General features: G+C 38.4%; 1 protein-coding gene across 1 annotated transcript in view; it reads right to left on the bottom strand.

Annotated features, from left to right (window-relative positions):
* Window positions 1-169: 169 nt before the first annotated feature.
* Window positions 170-17536, bottom strand: part of LOC131512134 (multiple epidermal growth factor-like domains protein 6) — a 68257-nt gene continuing 50890 nt past the window's right edge. The window contains exons 3-5 of the mRNA XM_058730433.1: window positions 13129-13260; window positions 7400-7528; window positions 170-5294 (exon numbers count right to left, since the gene is read on the bottom strand). Coding sequence (XP_058586416.1) covers window positions 5029-5294; window positions 7400-7528; window positions 13129-13260 — 527 coding nt within the window. The 3' untranslated portion in view covers window positions 170-5028. The remainder of the gene's footprint in view (window positions 5295-7399; window positions 7529-13128; window positions 13261-17536) is intronic.

Below are 17536 nucleotides of genomic sequence, written 5' to 3'. Positions count from 1 at the left end.
CTATTTTTAATTTTTTGAGGAACCTCCACACTGTTTTCCAGAGTGGCTGCACCAGTTTGCATTCCCACCAACAGTGCAAGAGGGTTCCCATTTCTCCACGTCCTTTCCAGCATGTATAGTTTCCTGATTTGTTCATTTTAGCCACTCTGACTGGCGTGAGGTGCTGAGTGTGGTTTTGATTTGTATTTCCCTGATGAGGAGTGACGTTGAGCATCTTTTCATGTGCCTGTTGGCCACCTGGATGTTTTCTTTAGAGAAGTGTCTATTCACGTTTTCTGCCCACTTCTTCCCTGGATTATTTGTTTTTCGGGTGTGGAGTTTGGTGAGTTCTTTATAGATTTTGGATACTAGCCCTTTATCTGATATGTCATTTGCAATTATCTTTTCCTCTACTACAAAGCTGTAATCATCAAGACAGCATGGTATTGTCACAAAAACAGACACATAGACCAGTGGAATAGAATAGAGACTCCAGAATTGGACCCACAAAAGTATGGCCAACTAATCTTTGACAAAGCAGGAAAGAATATCCAATGGAAAAAAGACAGTCTCTTTAACAAATGGTGCTGGGAGAACTGGACAGCAACATGCAGAAGAATGAAACTAGACCACTTTCTTACACCATTCACAAAAATAAACTCAAAACGGATAAAGGACCTGAATGTGAGACAGGAAACCATCAAAACCCTAGAGGAGAAAGCAAGGAAAAACCTCTCTGACCTCAGCCACAGCAATTTCTTACTTGACACATCTCCAAAGGCAAGGGAATTAAAAGCAACAATGAACTATTGGGACCTAATGAGGATAAAAAGCTTCTGCACTGCAAAGGAAACAATCAACAAAACTAAAAGACAACTGACGGAATGGGAAAAGATATTTGCAAATGACATATTAATATTTTTTAATGTTTATTTCTGAGACACAGAGAGAGACAAAGCGTGAGCTGGGAGGGGCAGAGAGAGAGAGAGACAGAGACATAGAATCCAAAGCAGGCTCCAGGCTCTGAGCTGTCAGCACAGAGCCTGAAGCAGGGACTGAACTCATGAACCATGAGATCATGACCTGAGCTGGAGTTGGATGCTTAACGGACTGAGTCATCCAGGCGCCCCAGATCTTTTTTAATAGTTCCACAGGTCCTTGAGGTTCTTCTTTTTTTTTTTTTCTTTTCCCTGTCTATTGTTGAAATTGAGTAATTTCTATTGTTTTATCTTCAAATGTATTGATATGTCCCTCTCTCCTCTCCATTGTTCTATTAAGCCCATTCATTAATTATGGTTTTTGGGTTTTTTTGAATATTGTATTTTCCAAGTCTCAAGTTTCCATTTGGCTCTTCTTTATGTTTCTTATTCTTTGCTGAGCCTATTTTTTTTAATTTGCTTTACACATGGCAAAAGTTGCTCACTGAAGTATTTTTACTTATAATGGCTTATTTAAACTTCTGATCAGATAATTTTAAAATCAATATCATCAGAGTGTTGGTGTCTGTTGATTATTTTCTTATTCAAATCGGAATGTTCCTGGTTGTTGGTATGATGGATAATTTTTTAATGAAACGTGGATATTTTGAATATTATCATATAAGATTCTAGATCTCATTTAATGTTTTAGCAAGTCTCCTATGATACCGTACTTGCAAGGAAAGAGGCTCATCAGATGGAAGTCGAAATCCAAGTTCTCCACATAGCCCCCAAGTGGGGCATTGTTAAATGTGCATCATTCCTGCTGGGTCGGTGTGAGGGTTCAGGCTCCCCATGGGGCCTCTCATGACACCTATCTGATGGAGGGGTAGAAGTGCCTCCTATGACTCCCCACTCCACCTCCACTGACATTGCACAAGGTTGCCTCATTGGTGCTTGACGGTTGTGAAAGCCCTGATCTCCTGTGACACCACCCTAGAAGGAACCAATGGTGTCTCCATATTGTCCAGTGGGGGTGGAAGTTCACGCTTTCCACATGGTTTCCACTGGCATAGCCAGGGCAGAAGATACATCCCTATGTGGCAGGGGTGAAAGTCCCAGCCTTTTCTCTCACACCGTCTTGTGTGTGGCAAAGGTACCTCATATATCCAGATGGAGTCGGAAGGGCAGACTCCTCATTTGGCCTTTGCTAGTGAGGTTATCGTCAAGGATGCAGTTTTATTCTTTAGTGTTTGACTGGAGTATTGATCAGTTATTGTCTATGAGTTTTCTCTCTTGCTTCACTGCCCTTTTACTGGTCTTTCATTTAGAGAAAGCAGGCATATCTTGGATTTTTCTTTTGTCTGCACCTGTTGGCCTTCTGGGTTGCAGGTTCTCCCAGTCCAGGATATATGGGTCAAAATGAAAACCCAAGGAATTCACAATTCCTGTTTCCTAGGTCCCTGAAATCCCTAGCAAGTCTGCCTTGTTCTCTCCACATCAGAGATTCTTATGTTTGCTTTCAATATGGCGACAAAAATTCTACTGTTTAGAGGAAGGAAGAGGGACAAGTGTGTGTACTCCATCTTTCTCTAAGTCTTATATATATTATTTTATATAGTCCAGGGACTCTTTTTTAGACAGTAAATATATTATTACATAGTGTAATTAATTTCTTTATTTAGTACAGATTGGCTTGCTGAGTGGTTATGGCATTAATATGAATCTTCTTTCTCTTAATTTTTAATTTTCTTTTCTCTTAATTTTCAATTTTATTTTAATTTTTTTTATTCCTCTCCTTCACCTGATTTTAGTTGGCTATGTTTTTGTTCTTAAATCCTCAGTTCCAGAATTTTAAGTTCCAGCATTTACCTTTATACTTTTAAGCATACTTATTGAGTTGTCATATTTAAGTAATACATTTTGACACAGATCCATCCCTTCTACAACTTTTCATGAAGAAATAAGGTCAGTATACTTATCCCCCTTCATCTTCTCTTTCCTTCCAGTTTATGCCTGTTTTGCTTAACTATCAAAATTGCTATACTGTTAAATATTTATATAGTTATCTTACGTCAAGTGACCATAATTCCCACATTTGTTTTAAACTTAGCCTTAATAAAAATAGACTTAATATTCACTAATAGTCTTTTTAACAGAGATCTTTCATTTATTACTTGGTTGCTCAAATTGATCTTCTACAGTTTCTTCAAAAATATTTTATTGCGACCATATCCCCAACAACTTGTTATTACTAAAAATAGTTGTTCATTTTCAGTCATGCTATCCTTGAATAAAGTTTAACCATGTATAAAATATTTGAGTCATATTTTTTTCCCAAGAACTTCACAGGCATTGATTACCCACATGCTAGCAATGGTTGTGATTATTGCCATGAGGCATGAGGCCAGACTGATTTTTTCCCCCACTCTTCATATGAGATCTCACTTTTTTTCTTATGTCCCCAATGGAGAGTCCCCTTGCTTCTGATCAACCGTAGGTCGAGTTTCCAAGGATAGAATGTGTTCAATCTGTAGCATTGGATCTTTTTTTCATTTCAGGGGAAAAAATCTTGAATACTATACTTGAATATTTTCTTTTGCACTTATATATATTTCTCCCTCTTTTCCCCATTTCATTGTTTTCACTTTTCTCAAGCATATTCTCCATGTACCTGGCTGTCACATAAGCGAATTCAATCCTCCTATTACCTGTGTTCAATATGGTCTTCATTTCTATGATGTGAGGTTTAATTTTCATTTATACGTCTTTCAGAGCTCTGCCAGCTTACTTTTTCATTTCCCTTTGTTGTCTTTTCATTTATTCCATGAACCCTTGTATCTCTGCATTGCACTCACGATTTGTAGAGAAAGCTTTTTCATTATGTCCTTCAAATTCTTGGAAGAAATTCTGCTTAATATTTCCATGTGCTTCGTAGCAAAACTTCTGTGCTCGATGTCCATCTGCTTTTTGTTTTCTTATTCCTTTTCTCCTTTACCCTTCTTATAGAATTTTCACTGAAAAAGTAACCAAAGCTTTGAATGGTTTCATATATTGCTTCCAAAATGGGAGGAGGGTGTTTTTTCTTTTTTAGTGCATCAAGTTTTTGCTTTTGCTTTTAATTTCTTGTATCTAGTTAGTTTTGTGTGCACTAGCTATTTAGGGGAGATGAGTATGGATCTGGGGCTAGAAAAATCATTTCAGCCAGTTGGAAGTTTCCTGGGCCCAGAGTAAAATTCCATATGACACAAAGTTGTGGTGTGTGTGTGTGTGTGTGTGTGTGTGTGTGTGTGTGTAGGCTTAGCTCCCCTTAGCTGCAAGGCTGCTTATCACCCATAGATCCCCTCTATCCTAGGGCAGACTTGAAAAGATGCTAGGTCTGTGCACTTCCTGGTTTCATTCCAATTTCCTGCAACTCTGTGATGCACAGTGAGGTTAAAGGAAGCTCCTACAGCATGCTCATGCAGCCAACCCTAGTTTTTTTAACAAAGGGTCATTGGTTTTGCCCCTCTGTGTATGCCATAGAGAAGTGGCTCTCTGCATATCATTTCACTGAACTTGAGAGTTCTTCTGTTATGACTATTATTGTGATAATAATAATATGATTTAGGACAAGAAGGTTTTGTAGTTTAAAACAATTTGTTTAACTTTTATTTATTTTTGAGAGACAGAGAGAGATCATGAGCAGGGGAGGGGCAGAGAGAGAGGGGGACACAGACTCCAAAGCAGGCTCCAGGCTGTGAGCTGTCAGCACAGAGCCTGACGCAGGGCTCCAACCCACAAGCCGTGACATCATGACCTGAACTGAAGTCAGACACTTAACTAAGTCGCCCAGGCGCCCCAAGAAACTTTTATAGCTTTAAACAAAGATCATATTTTCCTTTTTGTCTCTCATTTTTCTTCCAGCTTTCAATGGGCTTCTGAAAGTTGGAGAAAATATAAAACTTTTCAGTTCTTATAATTAGACATCCCCAACACACAATTTGGGGTGGTTTTGCAAAAGTTAGCCAAAGTTATTTCAAAATTTGCTCCTCGTCAAGAGTTTGCATCAATAATTCTTTGTTTTTGTTTTCAATTTTGTTTTACCCTTCAGTAGGCTATCTGCTATACAGTTCAACAAGAGTGTGTACTTTCATATTATTAAAGCCGCATTTAAGAAGAAAGTGTTATAAACAATGCCCATTGAATTATATTCCTTGGCACCACATCTGCTTTCATAGTGTAGCTTAGTTAGTGCCTGGACGGACAAGGTGACCCTGCAGCCATTGTTACCTTGCTGACACCTGGCTCTCATTTTGCCAGGTGGACATTGGCACCTTCCAGTCACTGGGTCACACTGTCCTGAGCCACAAGAACACGTTTGGACACAGTCCCGCCCGTGGTGATCCTCAGGACAAGCTGCAGGAAGGAGCAAAACAAAACCAGATTTTTCTTATTAAAACGTTTTGCCAGTCAAGACTTTAAAAAACCTTGTAAATACACGACCCTTTCTTTTAATCAAATGGGTTTCCTTGTCTTGCGTTCAGTTTGGTTTTCAACTGAAAAGGTTACTTTGAAAGAAATAAAACAAAAAAAGGCACTGTTCAAGTGGTTGCTTACTTAGTGCGATTTTGGTTGACATCAGGAATTCCAACCAAATATCTAGTGTCAAACACTTACATATATGATATAAATGACTCTTACAAACTCAGCCTTGCTTTACCACATGGCTGCCTTAGCAAGTGTGTATGTGGGTGTGTGCGCGTGCGCACACACGTACATGCACACATATGCATGCATGCGCCCAATAATCTTGAGTGTTTCCTCTTAATGTCCCCTCTGAATTTTAGTTTACACTTCTATGCATTGACATAGGATCCATTATGTTCACATCTCCAAATATCATTATGTATCTCTAAGTGTATTGTTTACTTGTTAAAATCAACAAATTTGTTAAATTATCTTTTTAAATTAATGATGTTAATTAATATACGTTAAAGTTTAATCTATTAATAAATTAACACATTTATTATTTCATTTTGCTTCAACTTTATGCCACAGATTCACTGAGATGCTTACCAAAGTAAAGATAAAATAATTATCTGTAAGAATCAAGCGAAGGAAAAAATACAGCAACGATATAGACATAAATGAGTAGCACAATTCCCCGGACTGGTAAGAGGTGGACAGCAAATTGGCTCTGACCTACTTAGCTGTCAAAGCAAAGAAGGAAAAGTACTCAGGTACAAGTTCACAGCTTCTGAAGACAAAAAACTACCAATATTCAGGGGAATCAAAACTCTTGAAGATGCATTGGCCTGAGGAAATTAAGAAATTTCCCTCAATGATTTTCTTTGAGGAACAAAGGGGCCAGTCAGAGCCTTCCTTAGGAGATGTTTATGGGTTGGCTTTAACTCAAAGATAACTTGGCTGGTTAGGCCTCCAAGGCAGTATCCACTAGGTTTCAATTTTCCACTACATGGAGCCAAGACTTTGTCTCATTTGTCTCTTATCCTCAGAACATCGGGATTCTGAGGCAGGGTAATTAAAATTACCCTCATACAAAGAAGACAGAGAAACTACCTGTCTGGGGAAGACAAGTATTTAGGGTACTTTACCACATAACAACTTAATACCCTGCCTGATCACGAAATTTCATTATCATTCTTCCCAGTGACGGAATCTCACGGTTGCAACTACAGCACTTCTATCTTTAATGAAAGATCTACTGATGCTTATTTTACTCTTTGAATTCTGAAGTATAAAATACAGACGAGTGCACAAAAACATAAATGTACAGCTCTGTGAAGCATCCCAAAGTGAACTTCCTCAACAGCACATAGGTTGAAGGACACAAAATTGCCAGAACCACCTCTCCGTCACGCTCTCTCCCATGCATTGCCTCCTCTATCCTCCCTGAAGATCATTAGGATCTTGCAAACTGTCAAAATATATAGGAAATGGCAAATCTGATAAGATCAAAATGTATTTGTTAAGAATATCCCTGTAGTGTCTAAGATAGTGCATTTTTAAGAGATCTTTAATTTACATTTGGTCCCTTCAACTTTATGTCAATAGTTGTCTTTGTGATAGGTAGTTAGGTCTTTAAATTTTAGGGAACTGGTTACTTTTGGTAAGTAGGGCAACTGCTTACTTTTGAGCTGGAAATCGCTGAGGATAAATGAAATGGTGGTACTTTAGACAATGGGTTTGACATTATGTACACAGGCATCCTCAGTCTGCTCTTCTCTTATGGAACAGATTTTCTAATCCTGACTGGAATCTAGCTAGCAGTTCTGGGATATGAGAGGTTATGACCAAAGGGCTCTCTTTGGCTGCCTTCACTGCTTCAGCTCTCAATCAAACTCCTGACGTAGGCACTCCTCAACCTAGAATGTAGGTCAGTTGGCGTTTGCCGTTGCTACAGTAAATTATTAAGTAATGATTGCAACATTTACTCTCTAAGGGCAGTTCTTAAAATTCTACTTTAGCATCTCCACGTCTTAACTGGTAGGCTGACTTACTTTGACTGCAGTCGGCCCTAATGAAGCCAGGAGGGCAGTGATAGGTGCCAATCACGGTATCACAGCTGCCGCCATTAAGGTACTTATGCATCCTTTGGCAATTTAGATCATAAGTGCCTTCTGGGCATCCTGTTGAAGGAGAACAAAACCATACGTGATACTGTAACTCAAAGCAATCAGGGTTGAAATTCATGCCCATAGACATGTGGTTAACTCAACATTCCAAATACTGTTCTTTGGTGTTTTCAATCACCTTCAAGCTAATGATTCAAGCCATGCACTTATCTGAGGAGATGAGATGGTTAAAGATAGATGCCTTAGAAATACAGGTGGGGGCATAAATTTCCTGATGCTGCTCATTAATAAGTTACAGGAAACTTAACTCTGAGTCTCCTTGGAAATCTGCCCACTCTTAGTGCTCAGAATAGGTGACAATTCACCAAACAGGGCTATTTTGTTCCACTCTAGGCAAATTCATTATTTTATTTAATATTTAAATGTCATAGTTTGTCTTATCTGGAATGATACAGGTTTCACACAAGTATAAATTCAAATTGGCACAAAGCATGGAGAAAGCATTTTCATTTTCTGTTGGTTTCTCGCCTTTCTACTTTCACATCCATGGATGTGTGGCCTACCATGATGATACCTGTGTAACAGATAAATGGCCAGAATTCAAGATAAAGGGAGAGTAAACAGAACAAAGAGTGAGCTGAAGACCACATTATCTGTGCAATGATCGAAAGAGTGGGGATGTTTATTCAGGAGAAAATAGAGCTAAGAAGACAGGAATGTTTTCAAACATGAAAAGGCAGCCTTGTAAGAAAAGAAGAAAGGCAGATTTTATCTCAATAAGGAAATACTTTCTGGAAGAGCTGTCCAAGATTGGAATAAGCTTTTTTCAGGAGGCATGATTACTCATCTCTGTAGGAGTTCAAACAGAGACAGGATAAGTATACAGTAGAGAAAATATAGAGGGTATTCAAGTACTTGATTAACTTTGAAGCACTTCCATCTGTGATATTCTCCTGCTCTATGAAATGTCTGGTACTTTCAAGTCTTCAAATCATAAAAGTTTGAGTTTCAAGAGACCTCATGTCCATCTGGTTCAACTTTAATGTTAAGATGACGAAGCTAAGTCCTATAGAGTAAAGTGACTTAGAATACATATCGCACAAAATTCTGTCACCTGTTAAAGATAACCATCTCTATTCTTGCCACATATTTAAATATGGGGCTGCAGGAAATTCTGAATAGACTGCGATTTGAAACCTATATATTTCGCTTACTAACGTTGTGGCTTTAACTCCTTTCTTTGAGCTTCTGGTTCTTTATTCCCAAGGGAGATAATAACAAAATCACAGACCTGCTGTGGTGGCTAGAGTGAACAAGTACAAACTCGGCTCCCATGTCAATGGTGGCCATTATTTTCCTTAATGGTGGCAGTACCATTGGTAGGCATGTAGTAGAACCCTTTCCCTACCAGCTTGACCTGACTCAGAGTGTTTGGTATTTGCCTCAGGTCCTTCCTCTTGAAAAATCTTTTCATTTGGAAGAATATCTCTAAAAGTGACCAAACTAGACTGGATGATACTTGTTTCCTTCATTTCATCCTGGGTTTTTATGTAAGAATCCAACAGGAAGGAATATTTTTTTTTAAGTATGTCACATGTAGCATGCTTTAGAGGTAGCAGCAAAGAATGGATTTCATTGAGATTGAGATTGTTTATAATCCCCATATAAGTCCTGTCTTAAAACCCAGGGTCCTCACCTTGAGTCTCAAACCCAAAAAGTGGCTGCTTCTTTCTTCCTTTTTTTCCCCCAGTTTTAAAATAAAATTTTCCATAATGGAGAGGGAAAGAAAAACATGACAATTATTCATACCAAAGGTTATTTCTGTCTTGTAGCTATTGTATTTCTTTATTCCTCCCTATGAAAAGTGATGGCTTCACTCCACAGTCTCTTCTGTCATTCCCTCCTCCCAAAGAATGTCCATTCCCATAGTTAATTGCTCCTTCTTTGGTATACAACGTTCATTAGTTCTCCTAGGAACGTCTTTTCTCCCTCACCAAAAATGTAACAGAGCATATCTAAAAACAAAACTTGTGATTAAAAAAGACCGCATCTCCTCCTCTTCTCCTATTCACCAAGATATATAATACTTCATGCCCATTTGGGTCAGACTTTTAGAATGAAATTTTTTGTAGTATTTTTTATCATTACTACTTGCTAGGCTTAAAAAGAATGATTGCTTGATATTAGAGAACATACACAAAAAGCAAGCTGAAAGCATGGAGTCCGAAACAATGAAGTCTTATGTGTACTGCTGGGATGTTCCTTCCAAAAAGGAGGTTAAATTAATATGAGTGGATTGGTACAGAAAATTCTGCAGTCACATTGCTATGAAGTGAAAGTTGACATGGGTTTCTGTGCAAAGAAGGAAAAGAGAAACACCTGCTAATGTGAAACTCATGTACTTATTAATGGGGAAAATGTCAAGGTATGGATATAGTTATGGATATAAAAAATTAGCATTTCAGTTTAAACGGAAAATCATATGTGTAATTATTTGAAAATGTAAATAACTGATATGTATGTGTGTGTGTGTGTGTGTGCCTATATTTTGAACTCATTTTCATGTAAGTTGAAGTTATTTGGGAGACATAATTTCCCTATGACATATACTCATCTCGCAAACTATCTTTTTTAATATATTTTTAAATGCTTATTTATTTTTGAGAGAGAGACAGAGTGCAAGTGGGGCAAAGGCAGAGAGAGGGAGAGGGAGAGGGAGAGGGAGAGAGAAAGAGAGAGAGAGACAGACAGAATCTGAAGAGGCTCCAGGCTCCGAGCTGTCAGCACAGAGCCCAACATGGGGCTCGAACTCACAAACTGTGAGTCTGCTTAACCAACTGAGCCACCCAGGCGCCCCTCATTTTGCAGACTATCTTAATGGTGGTTTTGTGTTTGATAGAACCATCCTCATATTGGTCCTTCTTTGTACACAGAATACAAAAATCACCTGACTGTTAGCCTTCAAGTTAATTATCCTTTGAAATTGGGACACTGAACTTGACAAAATTTACCTACTAATGAGTATGCCATCTGTTGAAAGACAGTGTATGTATAACCTCTTAGCCTCGAAACTCATTAAACTTATATCAAGAGTACAGTATGCATTTACAAAAGTGCCCATAACTTTTCCCCCAAGAATAAGTTATTTACTGGCAATTCCACTTCCTGTTAGAATTCTGTAGCTATGTGAAAGATTGACTTCTGGAATCAGGGACATCCTTTGCTCAAATGTTCACTAAATTTAACAAGGGAACACATGCATAGGACATAATGATTTCATTTGGCTTGAGTGAAATTTGGTTTCTTCTCCCTCATTTTGTAAAGTTCCATTTTGACCATTAATTGGCGTTTGCCCCATCCTTTACAATTATTTCTCCCAGGAAACTTTGTTTTTCTGGCAAGGGATATTTAGATATTTCCCATTGGGAGATGACTATTTTTTTTTTTCCCATTTTTGCACTATTCCCTCTCGTTGAAGGAGACTTATTGGATGAAGCTGGGCTATGAACACAGACTTCTGATTTAAATACTAAAGGCTACTGTATACTATGATGATGTAAACAACATTTGGTAGTTTCATTAGAAACTTGGAACAAGCAAGGTAGTGACTGTATCCTGACACACTTAGCTCCCAAAAAATGAAAAGCATGAATTTGTTTTTCAGCCTTTTCTTAGTGTTTGACCAGGTTATTCACACGTACACTGTCACACAGTTTTGTTTTATTCTTAAAAAGAGATGCTAAAATTTGCTCTGTCTGAATTTTTATTGCTATGAGCAAGAGCGTTAAAAGCAAGCTCCTACTAATGTTTTGATATCTTCCTCCTGGCACAGGTGGGCTATTCTATGGCCCATGCTTCTCAAAGCATTCTATACCAAGGGTGTTTTTATGAAAACTGTCAAAAGAACTGCCCATGGTTTTAGAGGACCCCAATGCCTTAAATGCTCTCAGAGAATATTATAAATAGTGGGTGTCACAGTTTGGAGAAATAAAAGATTTCCAGGGTATGGGGTTACTTTGTAATTTCTCTTTGGTCATAAAATACATAGCATGATAAATTGATATCTATCGAGCAGCTGGTTTGTTTTTTCCCACACGCTGTCCACAGACTGAGACCAACCTGCCCATTATAAACCATGGACAAGTGGTGAAATCCTACTACAATTTGTCTGCTTCCTCTGACCTCTGCCGAGAGAAAATTTGGATTCTCCACTCCAAACTCGAGAACATGAAAGCCCAGTTGTTTTTGGCCGCTGAAACTTTTGCTTTTGGGCCAGCTGCACCTTTTATGGATATTTTCTTGAACCCTTTTTCGTAGTTCTGTAATTATAGTGGATGTTGCCAAGGAAACTTTGCAGCAACTCCCAACCACGTGTTGCCTGGCGCTAAGCCAATCTGACTAGTCAGGGAGCAGCATCCTGACTCAGCCTTGACTTTACAAGGTGGAGGTCCCCTCCTTCAACCCAAGGTAGCTTGCCCTCTGACATGGAAGTACTATCAGCCCTATGTAACACTTTATTTTGTTAATATAAAACATTCTTGATATCAAGAAGAAATTCTTCCTGAGAAATGTGACAATTAACAGTGAGGAAATAACTTTCTTCAGTTACCAGGGTGCTTGAAATCTGCCATAACCAAACTAGAATTGAAATTTTACTAATTTTATATTTTAGTTCCTCAGTTTGAGTTTGTATAATAACCACAGTGGTTATAGGTTCCAAACAAAATGCTAACTGAAACCATTTTCATACAGGCTTAATTTGTGTTTGTAGCTGATAATATTTAAAATTAGGACAACAGTGAGAAGTGACATTCAAAAGGTACATTCTATGGCTTGTAGAAAATTGAAATCAATAGCTTGGCCATAAACCTATGTTTTATAGGTGGCACTCGAGGGGGAGAATCCAAAAATTGTCCATATGTTTGCAGAATTAAGAAAGGAAAGTGGAAGGAATCTGCTACAGGAGCAAGTAGGGAGAGAAGAGAGGCAGTGGCCAAGTTGGGGGAAAAAATGAAACTGAGGCCAAATCATTTTACTTTTAAACCTATAAAAAGTACATTATAAATAATTACAAGCTTACAAATTAAGTAGCTGACTGAACATTTTAACATGCTCCTTGGGACATTTTATCGTGTGTTCCCTAGAACCATTTTAGATGTTAAAATGCCCTAACAAATCAATATAAGGTGTTTGGTCTAGGGACCATCCTGTTTTTACTACACAGCAGTGAGCCAACTGGCATTTGTCCTTCAAGCAAGTTACGATCTTCATTCCAGAATAACAATTTGTTTAATTTGATTGTTCCTAAGCAGATCCCGGAGCTAACTTACTTTACAAATCACTTTAAATATGTTCCCATCTGCTGTCTATTGATTGATAACAGCCAGTTCCTATTATCTTCATTCTTTCTTTCTCTCTTTTTCTTTTTTTGGTGGCGGGGTGGGGGGGGGGGGATATTTGGAACCCAAAAGGCAACACAGGAGAATGGGTTGCACAAGAAAGTGCATGATTTCAACCACTTCAATAAACATTCTCACAGGACTTGCTATAAATTAGAAGCTTGAATTAACATTTGCCCTTTGGCATTCTGACTGATGACCCACCCTATTGGTGTCTCTTGGATAAATTGCAACAAAAGTGCAAAACACACTTACTGAGATGACAGCGGTTTCCATGGTAGCCAGGAAGACAGGTATATCTCCCTGCGACTGGGTGACACTTTTCATTCTCAGCTGAACACTGACATACCTGTTTACAGTCCTTCCCATATGTGCCTGGTGGACAAACTGAGGGAAAGAGGAAATGTAAACCCAATGAATTAAATTTGTCTGTGTAAATATAGCTCTAAAAGTGAAAGCAGGGAAAAATTTATTAAATAAGACCATTGCCTACAGAAGTGCGCTGCCCTTTGGGATTTAGGTTTCATTAAATTTACTTGGGGATTACTTCACTGTTTGATTTTGTTTTGTTCAGTCAATTTGTGACCGACTGTCAAGGGCCAGCTGCAATTTTCTTGTCACTGAAGAAAATCATAGGGTGATGTCAGGTAAAATCAACTAAAATAATAGTATAATTCATGAGGGACCACATATCTGGATAAAGATATTTTTTCTGGTGCAGCCGGTTTAAATTCTCAAGGTTGTTTCTCTCTGCACATTAGCATGTACTGTATTTGTGTCACTTGTCAGCTACTCTGCTGGGTTGTGCTGTTTTCTTTTTAAGGCCGAGCAGTAAAAGCTTTCCCTCCAACTTCTAAATAATATCATGCCATTTTGTTAAGAAAATAAAAAAGGTTTATGGGTATTTTTCAGCTTATAAAATGGAGTCAAATAGAGGCTTTAAGTTTCACGGTTGTGTCTAATGACAATTTAAACAAATTCAGTTAAAAAAAAGTCAAACAATTTGGTTATAATATGTCCTGTGAACCTAAAATTGAATAATAATTTCTGGATACACCTTTTAAAAATGTATTGATTTATTCTGAGAGAGACAGAGAGAGAGGGAAGGAGAGAGAGAGAGAGAGAGAGAGAGAGAGAGAGAGAGAGAGAGAATCTCAAGCAGGTTCCTCACTGTCAGCACAGAGCCCGATGTGGGGCGTGAACTCAGGAACTGTGAGATCATGACCTGAGCTGAAACCAAGAGTCGGACGCTTAACCAACTAAGCCACCCAGGCATCCCCCTGGATCAACCTTTTTATTTATCATCTAAAAGATTTGGCATCATGAAAGAATGAACCTGTTTTAATAGAGTCTTCTCACATTGGAGACATTATTGACTATTTTGTTCATGCTGTCCCTGTTTTTTGTTGGCTGTCCTGTGTGCGTACGGTGTCACTTGTTTTCTTAGCACATATCATCTTTTAGAATATTTCATCTTCCATTTCTTTAAGTAAAAATGACAGCAATAGTAGAAATACTAACTTTAAAGACCTTTGGTTGCTTGCTTAGTATTAAAAATAAAGACTAATGGTGGCGAAATAAAGCCTAGGTGGCTCAGTTAGTTAAGTCTCTGATTCTTATTTTGGCTCAGGTCAGTTCGTGGTTCGTTGGCGGTTTGCGGGTTCGAGTTCCACATAGGGCTCTGCGCTGACAGCACAGAGCCTGCGTGGTATTATCTCTCCGCCTCTCCCTCTCAAACTAAATCAATAAACATTAAAAAAAAAAGACTAATGAAACACAGGCTAATTAATCAAAAAAGAGGATTTTCCCCCCTCCCTTTCTTAAGTGGGATGTATACAAACAAGAGAGGTGGAATCTGATTCAGCATCCGAACAGCTATTTAAGCAGTTTGTTGTTGCTCTGTTGTTGTTCTTTTATCTAAGAATCACTGATCAAACATACACCAATAAGGCATTTACCTGGTATGCCAGAAAGCACATCTGGCTTTACTGCCTGAAAAGTTTACTAACTTTGCTTGTTAATAAGTGGCCAAGCAAGACGAACTGATCATGGCATTTCAGACATGACTGAGAGTGTGGATGTTTATACTCTCACTTCCTTCACCTTGTTTGTCAGTACACACGTTGAGGGCGTCACTTACATTCCACCGTGACGTGATGAAAGGAACTCCCTAATGGAAGTTTTCGAATGTGTAAAGGCTAACAAATCATCAGAAAAATCAAAATATGTTTCATTGGAGGCTTCTAATCATTTGAGAACCAAGAGCTGCAGTGATTACAAAATCTTCCCATCGCTGAGAAGACCTGTTTTGCCACAGGGTCACGTGAGCATAAAGCTTGGTCTCCCTGCGCAAGACCCTACGCTCTGTGGAGACTGATAATACTGCGAAGCCCAAGTGGCTGTGCTGAACACAACAGGATTTGTGTGGTAAGTTCTAGTACCCCAATGTATTTAGCCATTTTCCATCTTGAGGTTTGGGGCCCACTGCCCTAGGGTTCTGAGGAAAGTGACATTCACACTGGTCTGCTCTGAGAGAGAGCCATTAGGAATATTGTGCTGATCTGCAAGCATCCATTAAAGGTTGGGTGGTCTAGAGGAAATGGCATGAACTTTGAGTCAGGTAGGCCCAGCAGTGCCAGTGACCTTATCTGTGGCTTTAAACAAGTTGTTAAAACTCAAAGAACCTCGATTCCCTCTTTTATATGATGGGGTTAACAAAACCTACCTCACAGAATGTTATGAGTAGTAGTCTAGCGGACATAGTAACACATGGGAATCTCATAGCGCTTCAGTAAAATTTGTTTGATTTCCATTGAAAACCTTATACTTAAAATCAGGTTCAACTGTTCAACAGAAGTGCTGTATTTGGGCAAATACTGGATAGATACATTCAGACTAATTATGAAAAAGTTACCTACTATTTAAAAATCATCTTTACTTGTACCTTTCAGGAAAAATTATTTCTAAAAGGAAAAAAAATAAAAAAATTAGAATTGCATGACATAAACTTTCTGAAACACATATACATAAAATTTATCCATAGTCTCACTATTTGTTCAATGTTTTGAGGGTTCATGAAACCATTCACAAATGTGAATCACTTCTCTACCTGAAGAGCTCAGACACATCCTTAACTTTGATTCTTGAACTTCAGAGGAATCAAAATTGCAGAAGATATAAATTATCTACTCATGAGAAACTGACCTCCTAAAGTTCTTAAAGCCAGTCGCAAATGGACGTTTAAATGTCACTGAAGGAATTTACAATTTGTATTGCAAAGCAATAAAATGAAGATGGAAATAAAAGCAAGAAAAAGTATTCTGAATGTTACCCAAAAGAATTTTTTTAAAAAAATATTGCATTTCTTAGATTACACATGCATAGTGAAAAATATCTATCCGTTGTCACCTGGTGAAAGAATGACTTTGACTAAGACTTCCGAGGAAATCAAAGTTCATGTAAAGCCTGCCTCATATCCTCTGAAAGAGAATGTGGTGTGTTCGTTTATTGCCTTGTGATGCCAGATGGACTGGATTATGGGGCATGCTTTTGACCCATCTTACAAGACAGGCAAAATTCTGGAATATTCTCATTCAGCAAGAAATATTTTCTGGATATCTGCTATGTGTCAGGTTCACAACAGTGAGCAAAACTAAACATGATCCTTGTACCCAACAAGCTTGCAATAGTGGGGAGATAAATACAATAAAATAACCATCCAAATAAACATATGATTCAAAAATATTATATGAGCTCAGGGTGCTATGAGAAAGCATAACATCAGGGACTCCACTTTGACTGACAGGCATGGGGAGGGGGGTGTTAGTGTTTAGTTCCAGATGTTCTCTTTGAAGAGATCACTAACTGAGACCTGAAACCCTACAGAATATATGTAGTGGGAGAGGGAAGGGGAATGAAGAAAGACTATGGAGGAGAAAAATTTCCAGAGGGAAAGTCCCAGGTACATATGAGTTACTGATACTATTCCTAAATATGATGATGGCAATGGTATGCTTATATGTTAGACATGCGTGTATGTTAGACAATATTAGGCTATGTTATTTTAAGCAATTCTGTATCAGTTCCTTATGGCTGCTGTAACAAATTATCACAAGTTAAGTGGTTCAAAACAATATAAATTTATAATCTCACAGTTCTGGAGGTCAGAAGTCTAAAATCAAGGTGATGACAGGGCTGTGTTCCTTCGGGAGACTTGAGGGGGGGCGGAATCTATTTCCTTTTCTGGCTTCTAGGAGCCACCTCCATTCCTTGTGACCTCTTTCTCCATCTTCCTAGACAGCAACTTAGCTTCTTCTTCTTTTTTCCTCTGATTTCCTGCCTCCTTCTTAAGAGAACCTTTGTGATTACATTGAACACACCCACATAATCCATCTCAAAATCCTTAATCATGTCTTCGAAGTCCCATTTGCGATGTAAGATAACATATTCGCAGATTCTAGGAATTAGAACATGGACATTTAAAAAAAAAATTTAATGTTTATTTTTGAAAGAGAGAGAGAGAGAGCATGAGTGGGAAAGTGGCAGAGGGACAGAGAGAGGGAGAGACAGAATCTGAAACAGGATCCAGGCTCTGAGCTGTCAGCACAGAGCCTGACACAGGGCTTGAACTTGGGAACAGTGACATCATGACCTGAGCTGAAGT

Source organism: Neofelis nebulosa, chromosome 5, assembly GCF_028018385.1.
Source record: "Neofelis nebulosa isolate mNeoNeb1 chromosome 5, mNeoNeb1.pri, whole genome shotgun sequence".
In the NCBI taxonomy this organism is placed as follows: Eukaryota; Metazoa; Chordata; class Mammalia; order Carnivora; family Felidae; genus Neofelis; species Neofelis nebulosa.
This window is presented reverse-complemented; position numbering and strand designations above follow the sequence as displayed.